At 37.7% G+C, this 14,227-nt stretch overlaps 1 protein-coding gene across 1 annotated transcript in view; it reads right to left on the reverse strand.

The window, feature by feature from the left end:
- Window positions 1-3,244: 3,244 nt before the first annotated feature.
- Window positions 3,245-14,227, reverse strand: part of LOC108716396 (transmembrane protein 132B) — a 313,047-nt gene continuing 302,064 nt past the window's right edge. Inside the window, exons 6-9 of the mRNA XM_018262490.2 lie at window positions 12,974-13,179; window positions 12,077-12,347; window positions 8,612-8,803; window positions 3,245-5,284 (exon numbers count right to left, since the gene is read on the reverse strand). Of these exons, the coding sequence (XP_018117979.1) occupies window positions 4,130-5,284; window positions 8,612-8,803; window positions 12,077-12,347; window positions 12,974-13,179 (1,824 nt within the window). The 3' untranslated portion in view covers window positions 3,245-4,129. The remainder of the gene's footprint in view (window positions 5,285-8,611; window positions 8,804-12,076; window positions 12,348-12,973; window positions 13,180-14,227) is intronic.

The raw sequence follows: 14,227 nt of genomic DNA on the forward strand, positions 1-14,227 counted from the left end.
TATAAATTTGTTATTAAATGAAATGCATGTGGCCTCCTAGTGATTCCATGTTTTGTATCTACTGGGGTGTGTAATTTATTTCAAGATATAACTCCTTTATAAGATTATAGTTCCCTCAGTAGGTAGTTAATATAGATTAACATTCTACAATTTTTTTTGTTGAACCGTATGTTCTTCTTAGATCTTTAACAGATTTGTTTTAGAATAAATAAAGCTTTAATTTGCTTACTTTTTTCTATTCAGAGAATCACAGGCAGAAATTGTGAAGTTGGGTCATTGAGGCAGCACTTACTGGGGCTCATTTATTAAAGCAGCGCAGCGCATAAGTGGACGCAAAAGATTGTCTGCGCCATCACGAGCATGATCGCTAATATATTTGCGTGATATTGCGCATAACACAGAGCTTTTGCTATGGTTTTGTTTATGCGCATTGCGCAAAAGATTGGGCATTTATGTCGCAAACGATGCCGTGGTTGTTAGGGGCGTGGCTGTGGGCGTGGCTACAATGCGCTTGCACTGCGGCCGTCGCAGATTTGCATCTGTATATGTGCAAAACTGCACCCGGGCAACAACACCACAATTTTTACGACTGCCTCTTCGTGGCGTAATAGTAACGGTCTTCAAAATGCGCATTCCTGCCCAGCTGCGCTAGTATATTCACATTTTTGCGTTTCATGTTGCTTAAAAGAGAATTTTATATATGTGTGCAGAGCCACACTGCTAAACTGGGTTCTGGCAAATACAATGGTGCTGCTGTTGGTGGGGATGTTTGTTAACTCAAAGTTAACTCAAAGATGAACAACCCCTGTAAAGTGCATATTAACCACGCCTTCCACCCAACATGTTTATATTGACCAAGGTTCCTTTAAGGGTATCAGGTAGGCTAAACACCTTTGCAACCAAACAAATATTAGCACAGAAACAAATGCAGATGCGTCTAAGTGAACGCAATATGCGCAATATGTGACGCAACTAATTAAAGCAGCGCATTCATACATGAGCACAACTAATCCTTACCTTTGCGGTATCTTCCTGTGCGCACAATTTATTATAAGCACTGCGACAGCTGATACGCAGTTTCACACGTCGCACCTGTCTGTGTCTACATTAGCGCACAAATCGCACTGTTAAGGTATCGTGCGCTACATTATTAAATACTCGCATGCGCTGGGCAAATGTAAGGCCACTGCGCTCTTTTTAGCGCTGCGCTGCGTTCATAAATGAGCCCCACTGTATCTAAAACTCTCTTAACCTGCTTATTTATAAGATCTCTCCATTTCAAATATTTTTGCAGCACACACGAAAATGAAACAGGAATGGAAGACACTAAACGGTTCTTCTCCATAGTAGTGCGCCTCTTTATACATCTGTGAATAGGAAAAACTGAAGAGGCTCTCTTTGGGGCTATATAATTCATGTTAATTAAGAAAATGTGATTTGAAGCTTATTTTCAACATAGACTCCCCTGATGTACACTGATATTAGGAAGCAAATTAAATGTGAATAATTTTATGTAAACATGATTGCATTTCTTCTTAATTGCATCAGCCTATAGCAAATACCAGGGCGCCACAGGATATTACATTATCCGAAAATGGAAGGGGTGACCGCAAAGAGCAGCATTAAACAGAATGCAAAATAGACAAAAAATACCCATGGTGAAAAGGTGAAAGCTTAAAGGCACATGTGCACCATAAGACCCATGCTAATAATTCTCTTAAATTTGTAGCATACCTGTTTAATGATAAATACTGTATTTAAGAGATCTTACAGTTGCTGAAAATAAGGGACAATTTGTTTAGTCAAAAGCACAAATCTAGGTGGAAGTAGTATTGGTGTATTATTAGTAGTGATGGACGAATAAATTCGCTAGACACTAATTTGCAGTGAATTTCTGCGTTTCGCAGCAAGCAAATTAATTTGTGAAACTGCGGCGACAATCAAAAAAAAAACGTGCATATAAAAAGTGCCGCTTGCGTCAAAATTGATGTGCATCAAAATTATTTTGACGCCCAGTGACTTCAATGCGTTTCGCGAACAGCACAGATTCGCCCATCACTAATTATTAGGCAAAGATCGGAATCCCCATAAGTGTTGTGCAAATCGGTGGAATAAATGATGAACTTTAACTGCAATAACCTTTGGATAGAGACTTTTACAGATATTGCAGGTGTCTTATTTTAATTAGTGATGAGAGCTCTGCAATATAACAGATTGGGTAAAACAATAAAATTTTGGGCACATTTTTTTTACCCATAATGCAGTATTTCCCCCAAAATTTCAATGTATTTGCTGCATCCACTTGATTCTTGACACAAATTGGGTGCAAGTTGCATCTTCTATGATCAGAATGGGGGTTGCTTCAGCTCACTATGGGGACTCTAGAATAACCATCATGTTCATGGTGGTGTTAGTTCCAGGGTTCCTGTGTGTCATTAGGTGCAAAAGCCATAATTGACACCATTCATCAGAAAAAGAGGGATGGACACATTGGCAATCATCTGGAAGTGCAGTAGCTTTAAAGGGATACTGTCATGGGAAAAAAAAAATTTTTCAAAATTAATCAGTTAATAGTGCTGCTCCAGCAGAATTCTGCACTGAAATCCATTTCTCAAAAGAGCAAACAGATTTTTTTATATTCAATTTTGAAATCTGACATAGGGCTAGACATATTTTCAATTTCCCAGCTGCCCTTAGTCATGTGACTTGATCTAAGAACAACACATAATAGTAAAATCCCATGTCTCACTGAGACACATTCAGTTACACTAGAAGGAAAAACAGCAGCCTGCCAGAAAGCATTTCTCTCCTAAAGTGCATGCACAAGTCACATGACCAGGGGCAGCTGGGAAATTGACAAAATGTCTAGCCCCGTGTCAGATTTCAAAATTGAATATAAAAAAATCTGTTTGCTCTTTTGAGAAATGGATTTCAGTGCAGAATTCTGCTGGAGCAGCACTATTAACTGATTCATTTTGATTTTTTTTTTCCATGATAGTATCCCTTTAAGATCTGCTCTCCATTGCATCCATTTAGCAGAACACTTGCATATGCATTCATAAATGGCCCCTAAGATGACCGTTTTTTTTAGAATGATTTTAAAATATGTTTTGTCTGCACAAAGGCATAAAGGTTTTCTTCAACATAATGGCAGAAGAGTGGTTGGTTGTACTAGGACTTTCAACAAGCATACTCCCAGGAAAAGACATATAATAGTAGTAAAGTAACAATAAGGAATGCAAACTAAAAGAAAAATAAACCTTTTATATAAATCAGCACAGAAAAGTGGTTCACTGTAAAAATATGATGGGCCCATGGAATTGAAAATAACTTCTCCTAGATAAGGTACAATTTCATATAAGATTCTCTTCATGTACTACAGTATATTGGTATAATTTCTTATAGAAGAAAGCCTGCATAGCCCAATCATATTGTCTTATTTTAGTTTTAGTCATTGGCATCAGTGGGTAAGGGAGGAACAGTTTTATGAATGCGTTTAATGTCAGTGCCCAACAATTCCTCCCGTTCTAAAGTGAATAAAGTTTTGGGTCAGTTATGTAGACATCATGGATATATAAACAGTGCCTTTAACAAAACAAAAAGCATGTTGAAATAATTGAGCTCCAAATGTTGTACTTTGTTACTGGGAACTGATAAAACAAGAAAAGTCCACTGTGCTTTTAATTATTAATTCCACACTGCAGTTAAATTTGCATTTGGATTCGCAGTAATTAAGAAGACAGGTTCATATTCAATATAACCTTTTCCTTAATACATTCAATGAAGAGTAAAGAGCCAGAGACTCTAGTGATTAACCTCTTATTTTCTGTTAATTGTTGCGACTTTCATTGTTACATTTAGCTACGATTACGGTAAGACCTTCTATAAAAGCATTATGTAGCTTCAAATCTTGAGATGAATTACACTTTGACATTTTTTTCCTAGGCATACATTCTATTTCAGTGCCAAAAAAAATGCATTGGCAGCACTGACATTGTAAAATGACTTTAACCTTGTAGGTTTTGTTCTTTTCCTATTGCTGATTGAATAGTGCCACCCTTAAAAAAAGGAAGAAAAAAAAAGAAAGAAACAGAAGGCATAAAGGTGAATATAAACACAGGAAAATATTTTACAGATTGTCCTGGAGGCTATCCATATAGTCTTTAAGCTGTTGTGAATCTCCAAGTTTCATATCTTTGCAAACCCACTTGATGTTTTCGTCATTTCCAAAAATGACTGCATTGGTGTAGGGACCCCCTTCTTCAGGTAAGACAGTAGTGAAAGAGGTAAACTTTACTCGTTTCCTTTTTGTCCCCCCTGGATTTAATGGCTCAATGTGGGCATCTTTTTCATAATTGTAATCAGATGGCTGAACGATTTGGCTATATGGGTTCTTTTGGGAACCACCATTGAGAAGAAAATTACTCTCTTCAAACTGCGGCCTCCTGTCAATCATCGTAGTACATTCGTCTGCTGGAAGGGGAGTATCTGCTGGGTTCTCCAGTAGTTCTACCTCATTTCCAAGCCATACCCAATCATGAGAGTGTGGGATATTGGCTTGATCAGCTACAGGGAACCTTTTGTTTCTATATTTCCATGCAAATGCCACGCAATTAATTAAGAAGACTAAAATCGCAAGGCAAAAGACACAAAGAAGGGCATACATGCCAATTTCTAAGTCTGTCAGCCCCCTGGATGCTTGTGTGAGTTCACTCTCCCGATTGTGTTCCGAAGATACTATTCGCGTAGGGAAAATGGTATAAGTGACAGGAATAATTTGTATGTAACCATCATAATAGTTGTTGTGGTAGTCTGCAGGTGAATCAGATGTCATATTTTTGTTATTATCTTCAAAATTGCTTACAGATGATCCATGTTTGGGCCGTTCATTTGCAGTTCTTTCTTGTTCTGCAACTTTTTCAGTTGTTTTACTTGTGTGTTTCTTAAAATCGTCATCTGCAGTATGTATTTCATTAATATTTGCTTTTTGATCAGAATCCTTTTGGCCAAATTTAACTTTAACGATTCCACTGCCAACAGCAAGGTTACTCTTTCGCTTAGACTTTTGGCAGATCTCACTAATTCCCAACTCTAATTTTATGAGAGGGCCCTGGCCTTCTCCTTCTGCAACCACAACTGGCCAGTTTGACAGAGGATTTTGATAGGTGGATACAACCATCTCATCCAGTGAAGACACTAAGATAGAAAAGTCTTTGCTTTCATAAATGTCCAGGGGTGTTACTGAGCCATCGCTAAACAGTGTCCACACACTGAGGACGGCTTCCTGCAACAACAAAAAACAGTAAAAACTCAATAATTACTGGAAATGGACAGTCTTACTTTGACCATTTTATCTTCTCGGTGTTCAATTCAGAAGACTAGAACTAGATAAAAGTTTGAAAGGTCTTGTCTCCAATCTTATAAATCTTTAAGACTCAAAAATCTAAAATGGCACTTAATGCAAAAACACCCACTTACCTTACATTAAATGTAACTTTCAAATGAAATTATGTGTATATTTTTGGATGCTGGCTGTGCATTTCAAAGCAATTTCTGCAAACTGCATTACAGGAAAAAAATCTAATAATGCATATTTGCACTGAGAACAGAAAAGAAGCACATCATGCATGTAGGCCTAGTGTTATGTGATCTGCCTTTGATTCCGGAACTTATGCTAGATGCTGGGGGATGCGCCGAATCCACTATTTTGGGATTCATCTAAATCCTGAAACCTTCATGGAATATTCGGCCAAAACCTAAACCAGATCCTAATTTGCACATGCAAATTAGCACCAGGAAGCGTTAAAGAGAACTGCACACAGAATGTTTCACTTCCTTGTTTGTGTGACAAAAAAAAATCATGCGATTTTAAAGATTCGGCTCAGCCAGGTACTAAGATTTTCCCAAAACTCGAATCCTGCTTAAAAAAGACAGAATACTGGCTGAAGCCTGAACTGAATCCTGGATTCAGTGCATCCCTACTAGATACACTGGCTTGAATGTGTGTCTACACTTCTTGTATCCATAGATCCATAGGGCCTATATAGTGACTTTAATCAATCTTAGTGGTTCTTTTTAAAAAACTAGGTTTGAAAGTTGAGCGTGAGGACTTCCAAGGTAATTGTCTCAAAGATATTACCTGTGCCAGGAGCAATGCTAAGAAGACAGCAGGAGTTTAGGGAGATAAATGCGTGGCTGAGAGATTGGTGTAGGATTTGGGTTTTTGGAGAACTGAGCTGATTTCTCAGCTACAGGGCGGTGGGCTGCACCTCAGTGATGATGGTGCAGCTCTTTTGGGGGAGAAGATCAGGGGGTGGGCTGCACCTCAGTGATGATGGTGCAGTTCTTTTGGGGGAGAAGATGGCTAGATGGTTGGAGGAGATTTTAAACTAGAGTGGGGGGGGAAGGTTCAGTAAAAGATTCAGTGGAAGACTGGTTAGATGAAATAGAGGGCAAAGGAAGGGGAAATGGTGGAGGAGATTTGGTTGGGGATACTGTTAAGGATAGGGAGCACCACATGTCAAATGTTCAATATGGTACCAGTATTAAATGTATGTTTGCAAATGCAAGGAGTCTGACTGGTAAAATATGAGAGCTGGAGGGAAAATATGATGTGATTGGTGTGGCCGAAAAACATGGCTGAATGATTTGCATGACTGGGCAGTAAATATCAGTGGCTATACTTTGTTTCGAAGGGACAGAGGCAATAGAAAAGGCAGAGGGGTATGTCTGTTTGTTAGGCAGGATTTAAAAGCTTATATAAAGGAGAAGGTTATGTTAGAAAATAAGGGGGCAAAAATCTCATGGGTAGAGTTCTTCACCAATTGTAAAGAGTCCAGAAAATTGATTGTAGCAATATGCTATAGACCCCATAATGGAGGAGGAGGAGGCTAAGCTCCTGATGCAAATAGAAAAGGCTGCTAGTTTGGGTAAAGTAATGATAATGGGGGATTTTAATTACCCAGATATTGACTGGAGCATCAGTATGGCCAGATCAGTTAGTGGGAACAAGTTTATAAACTTGTTGCATGACAATTTTATGGCACAGATTGTTGAGGAGCCTACCAGAAAAAATGCTTTCTGGATCTAGTGATCACATTCAAAATGCTGTCCTAGTAAATGGCATTATGAGCAGCAATCAGCATGGCTTTATGAAGGATAGGTCATGTCAGATACATTTGATTGCTTTTTATGATGAGGTAAGTAAGATGCTGGACAGTGGGGGGGGGAGTAGATGTGATCTATTTGGTTTTTGCCAAAGCGTTTTATACTGTGAAACAACTGCTTTCTAAACTAACGACTGCTTTCTAAACTAAGGTCTGTTGGGCTTAATGAAGTCGTTTGCACGTGGATAGGAAACTGGCTACAGGATCGGGTACAGAGGGTGGTTGTTAATGGTACATTCTCTACTTGGAGTAAGGTTCTTAGTGGGGTCCCTCAGATCAGCCGATGTTCTGCCCCACAGCAATCATTGGAAAGAAAAACCCTTTTTATATATTTCTACTTTCATTCAAATAAAATGCAGAATTCCTGAAATCTGGATGGTTGTTAACAGGACATTTTTGTATTTTAAGCTTTTGGAACCACCAGTAACGAGGGGTTTGGTGAAAGACAATGCATAAGAAATCACTCAATACCAAACTCAGGGAAGTAAAAAGGGCTCTGTTTACTTGCTTCGTTATGTGGCAAAGTCACTTAGGCAACTAAGCATTGAATTCAAGGATCTACTGTGCAAGGAGTCGTCCACATACATTTGACAAGTTACATATTTTACTACTAACCTTCAATTTAGATGGGTAGATCTCTTTTAGCAGTAAACTGACAAAAGTGTAACCTGATCTGAAAGGGCATCTTTTGCTTTATATAATTGGTTATAGAAGCATTTGTAAATATTGGTGCATTTTAGACAGAGTCGGACTGGGACACCAGGGGCCCACCCAAAAACCTTTGACTAGGGGCCCACCAATTAATCTTAGACCAGGGGCCCATTCTCAGTACTATTATTCTTCCTCTCATCACTCAACCTCTATTCTCCTAGTCTCTTTTCTTTACATACTATAATACTAGAACCTGTTATTCCATCTATTTCGCCACTTTGTTCTCATAAAAATAGGGAATGACCATGAAATAGGCCAAATATTTAGCAGCATGAGGGCCCACTGACACCTTGGCCCACCGGGACTTTTCCTGGTATCCCTGTGGGCCAGTCCGACACTGATTTTAGAATAAAAATGGAAGCATCATTGATAGATTGGTGACTACACCCTGTGGGTTAGGCCCAAGTTTCAAAATCTTTATAACAAAGGGGGGTTATGGTTCAGACCTTAGATTAGAGCCAATTGCAGCAGATTTGGGGGGTTGAAGTTTAAAGAATTTGGTATTTTTAACAGTAGGTATAAAATTAGTAACAGCAGACTCAAGAGAAACAAAGGGTGCTTAATTTAGAAGGGGCCAATTGTGGCCATTTATGCCATTGTTAGTACTATTTTCTTGACCCTTTTAGTATTACAGAGAAAAAGGAAATCATACCTGAAGTATTATAGGCTACAGATGCAAACTATGAAATATATGCCATCACACATAATGTACAGTATTTTGGTTCCCACTGTACCTGTTTATAATCATGCAGGATATCACTAGCGGATGTGGTTGTTAAGATGGCTCTCTTGTTGATTCTGTTTGCTTGCACAGACAAGGACAGTCCTGTGATGATCTGCACTCCCAGCTCCACTATGCCTACCCGATCATCCAGCACCGTAACAGTTTTCTCAGCCAAGATTGAATCAGACAGGGGTGAGAGGACCTTAAACAAATATTCAGAACAAGTAAATAATAAGACACTGGAAGTAAACTCCAATTTTCTGCTAGGTAGAGTTTACATCTGGTGATCAATGGAACTGAATACATAGATACTTGTTAGCTGTTGACCTGGTTATCTATGAATTAAATTACAAGACCTGATATCAGCAAGGTTCATATGATATAATTTATGAATGGACCATCACAGAATGATGACATTGCGCAAAATGCTGAGCAATTTACTTCCTGTACCCCAATTTGCTTGAGGTGCAACAGAAAGATGTTTATGGCAGCATAAACTGGCTGCAGTATTTCTAAAATGCATGATTTTACAGCTTATAATGAATATATTTGGAAAACTTGCAAATCCACTGATATAAACAATATGTCTAATACCCCAAAGTTAACCAAGGTCAGAAAGCAAAGGGGGTAATATGGCAAGGATACATGTTAATCGGCGACTGGTAGCCAGCCATTTCATTTGAAGCTACCCCACCAGACAACCAGTCAAGCCCTACAAATCCCCCCAAAAATGCATTTTATATAGTATAATATGTTTTACATTCTGCCCATGGAGTCAAAGACATAGAGCAAATTCCTAAATGAAAGCATTGGAGTGCCTTTTGTGTTTTGATTATTTATCGTGAATGCTGAACTCTGCTAAGAAGCTTTATCAAATTCTCTCCGAATATACTAGAGTTGGCAGACAATGAAAAGAAAATAATGTGATTTCATGGCGTGGCTGTGAAATGTAGGTGGCATCCCATCTTTCTCATTTTGCACTGATTGAGTGAAATCTTCTGTACTGAATGTGATTATTGCACTGAATCCTGAACTTCTGAGTATATTCAATTCCAATTATTCTCTGTTAGTCTCGCTTGCTAACTAGAACTTTCCAGACCAGGAGACACCAAACTTTTCTATAAAAACACATTATTTAAAATCAAAATAATTTTTTCTACACTGAAGTCAACTGGTTAATAATGCATCAAAATTGTATACAATGGCCACCATCTCTCGTGCTCAGTGCGTGTTTGCTGAATAAATATTGGGTTATTTATCAAGCCCATGTCCATGGATCTCACACTGTTTAAAGCTCTTTAATCACAAACAATATCTTTTCTGTGCCGATGTTCTTCGCTCAACTGTATGTTTTAGCATGCTAAAAAAACAGAGGTAGTTAAAAACTGGACATTGGAAAAGGATGCTGCTGAATAAGGATTAATGAAGGGCAGCACAGACATCAATCTTAAATTGTTAAAGCTCGAGCATTGATTCCACTGCATCGCCCCAAAGCAGTTGTTAGCAAGTGAATGAATGCTACCAAGAGAACGTGATTTGGCTTCATAATGGAACTGATCTAAAATGTTAAGTCTTCACATTTGTTAAAGGAACAGCAAAGTTATAAAATAATATGTTTCTGAGAAATACACACACACACATATATTTTTTTTTTTTTTTTTTTTCTGGTACTGAAAAAGTTTGAAGTTTAATTTAGCATTTTGCATTTTTATGACATGATTTAAGTTGGAGTAAGTTTTTGCCACAAAATAACTGCAATTTCATAAAGACTTTTTTTTTTTTTTTTTTTTTTTTAACATACACTGGCATAAATTACAGAATATTCAATAATGTTTTAGCTGGTGGTTCCATTGCAATGTGTTCACAAAAACAGAGCTACAGGAAACAATTTCTTAAAGGTTGAGTAGATTTCTTAGTTACTGCTCAACCAACATCATTTATTTTTTTTAATATGTGTTGCATATGGTATGGTGCTACACCTTGCAATACATAATATTGTATTCAACACTAGGAGGCTGATTTATCAAGGGCCGAACTTCGAAGTGATAAATACTTCAAAATTCGACCATCGAATGGCTTTACTTCGACTTCGAACATCGAAGTCGAACTTTTTTTCACCAAATTTGACAGTTTTTTGGCCGAAGTAAAATCGTTCGAATCGAACGATCGATTTTTCTTCGACTTCGAAAAATTTAGAAAAATGCTCTGGAAGGTCCCCAGGGCTAACATAGCACTTCGGCAGGTTTAATTTGGCGAAGTATTGTAGTAAAAGTTTTTTAAAGAGACAATACTTCGATTATCGGATGCTCGAATATTCAAAGTATTTTTACTTCGAATCGAAGTCGAAGTTGTAGTAGCCTATTCGGTGGTCGAAGTATCCAAAAAATTACTTAGAATTTCGAAAAAATTTTCGACTCTTCATAAATCTGCCCCTAGGTGCAGGGGTTATTTTTAGGTACCTGTACATTACACCAGCTTGTGATTCTTACGCAGTAAGTTTGGATGTCGTTTGTGTTTGAACAATTTTTTAAGATGATTGGAGATACACCACTAGAAAAGAAGCACACCACTGAGCCAAATATGTCTGGAGCATATGCCCTAAATATTTAATACTGTCTAATATTAGTACATTAATTAAATCCCTGAGCTATTTTTTGGAGGTTCAGTGTATGGAGCTGCTAGGCTAACCCCCATGTGCATTATAAGAATTATTGATTAAATGCAACTACTGTCCTGCTAATATTCTTTGTCTTTACCATTTTTCAACCCCCACCCCATTGGTGGTCTCAGCTGAAGCACCTTTCCACCACATAGCCTTTGCATGTGTAAGCCACTGTCATCAACAGCATAGGGGGCTCTTTAGAATAGACCTGTGTTCCTAAATGTTTAAAAGTTTTCCCATAAGATGTGAACTAATTCTCATTGGTTTAAAGGGCAACATACCCTATAGTTTGGTGTGGTCAAAAACACTTCTATCCATCCCTTTAACAGTGTAACACTATAAGGGGTGCACTATATTTTAAAACGTTTTATTGTTGTCTGCTCCTGAGCTTTTGGAGCACTTGCTCAAATAATTTGTAATTGCCACGGAATTTAAGTTCACATTGTATTTCTATCAAAGCTATAATTTCTTGCCCAGCCTACATATCAGTCATCTGTTTTATTTTTCTACTGTATTGCCAAAAGCTTAATTACTGCAGGCTCTTTAAAGTAATGTTATTATGTTTCTTTTTTGCACAGCCAATTCTGAGGATATTCAAATGTTGAATTCCTTAAAAAGGCTTTCAGGTGCAAATCCTCATTTACAAGGTGACGACTGACCCAATCAGAATACAGACAGGTTTTGTTTATTGATATAAAGTTTCCAAACCAATCAAAATGAAGTATATAATTATACAGCAAGTGGGAGGATAATATTACTGCAAATATCAACAAGATTCAACTCATGATTTGTATCAGAATAGAAAGAAAATACCTGTACTGTGGTTATTCCTTGATCACGTCCAACAAGGACCTTCCCAGATTCTAATGTAGCTATCCTAGGTTCTTCCACCTTCATGAAGTCACTCACTAGGTCAGTAATGTCCATCTGCCAATCAGGACCCAGCATGTAGGTCAGCTGCCCAGCCTCAGAAGATTCAGCTACAAACTGTGTAAAGACTCGTACTAATGCATGCTGGTATTGCAGAGAACATCCTCGTCCCTTCTTCTCATCATCCTCTTCATCTTCACTGTCTCTGGTTGGTCTATGGGAAGAAATGCAAGACATGCTTTTGTAATGCCACCAAGCGCAAGCTTTATATTTATAATGTTTTGGAATACATGTGGAAACAAATTCACTTATGCTACAAAAGGTATGGAAAGTATCAGGATTTCTCTATTCTAGGCCAGAACACATGAATAATATGCATATGATGCACATAATTTGTACTGACATAATGTATTTTGTTAAGACGGAAGGAAATTCATAAGAATAAACTTATAATTAATTATAATTTGTACATTTTGAAGTCTCCATTGTGTTTTAACATGGGAAGTCCCTAAACCAAAATCCTCTCTGATAGTGATGGGCGAATTTGCGCCGTTTCGCTTGGCAAAAAATTTTGCCAAATTCACAAAACCGCGAAAAATTTGCAAAACGGTGCCCGTTTTTGACGCCGACGCCTGTTTTTTTGACGCCGGCGTCCATATTTGCCCATGAATTTTCGCGGGTGCCACGAATTCGTGCCTGGCGAATAAATTCGCCCATCACTACTCTATAATAAGAAAACTCTTCAGTCCTGGTTTTCGACATAATAAATATAAAATGTACATACATTTTACTATAAAATGTACCTATGAAAAATTTGAAAATGGGGTTCTTGTAATTTACCTTTTATTCATATTAACTGGGATCCTCCAACCCTTGATCTGGCTCAGCTCAGTGTCTGATATTTCTATTTGCAGGGGAAGGCGTGGAGCCCAGACAGTTACCTCTAACTCAGTGGTAAAGTGCTGGTAAGTGAAATTAACAATGGTGTCCACTTTACTCTTCATTTCTTTGCCATTGACAAAAATTGAATCACATCTGTCAGAAACCTGAAAAAAAAATAGTAGCAGCTCAGTGGGTAACCTAGATGAAGGAAAGATGTTCTCTAAACCAGAGAAAAATTGGTTATCACCCTCCAAATTAAACGTTATTCTACATCATGATGATAATTTAATGGAAGCTGAAGTTCAGCTGGAGAGACTGACTAAAGCTGCTCTGTACAGTACTTTCTAAACAAAGGGCACTAACATTATACCACAAGATGTAAAACGTTTAATTATAGTGAATCATCAATTTTACATAACCTGATTTTATGTTTTACGACATTTTACACTGTTTTTCTGTGGTCCCACCTATATATATAATGCATGATACATTTCCCTGATTTTACAATTTCCCCGATTTTACACCATTTTTTTCCCAATCCCCTGAAAAACGTAAAATGGGGGTTCTAATGTATTTCAAGAAATTACAAAATAATTATCAATTGAAATAGAGTAACACGGAGAGGCATCGGAGGCAAATAAGTTTGATAAGAAGCAGATACAGAGCAAAAACTGTACTACTATATTACACTTTATATATCACAGTTCAATAAACAATAGTTTAGATTCCATCTTATTCATCTGTGTTCTGTTTTTCTGACATGTCTCTTGCTGTACCTAATACTGTTTGCCATGAAATCACAATATTGCTAGCTATTTCTTCTCATTTTATTGCATAACACATGCTGAAAATTACCTAAGGATTTTAGGCTTTTTTTTATTTTAGATTGCCCATGCCACATCACTAGTGACAATTACCACATCAGGTACAAATATGGCCTTTATGTCAAACAAACCATAAATACTAATCAATATACAGTGCCAGTTAGAAGAGGGTGCACTGCTACTCTCCCCATTGTTATTGTATGGAGAGGGTACTTTTATCTGTAATGCTTTTATTGAGGCTCCTTGGTTAAATTCAAGCTTGTTTCATTTAACTGAGAAAAGAATCAGATCAAACCAACACTAGACAAGGAAAGACAGCGTGACATTGACTTGCTCTCGTATTGTAACACCCATGGAGGGACCGATCAAATGTACATTAAAGATTCTT

The sequence above is a fragment of the Xenopus laevis genome, chromosome 1L (genome assembly GCF_017654675.1).
Source record: "Xenopus laevis strain J_2021 chromosome 1L, Xenopus_laevis_v10.1, whole genome shotgun sequence".
In the NCBI taxonomy this organism is placed as follows: Eukaryota; Metazoa; Chordata; class Amphibia; order Anura; family Pipidae; genus Xenopus; species Xenopus laevis.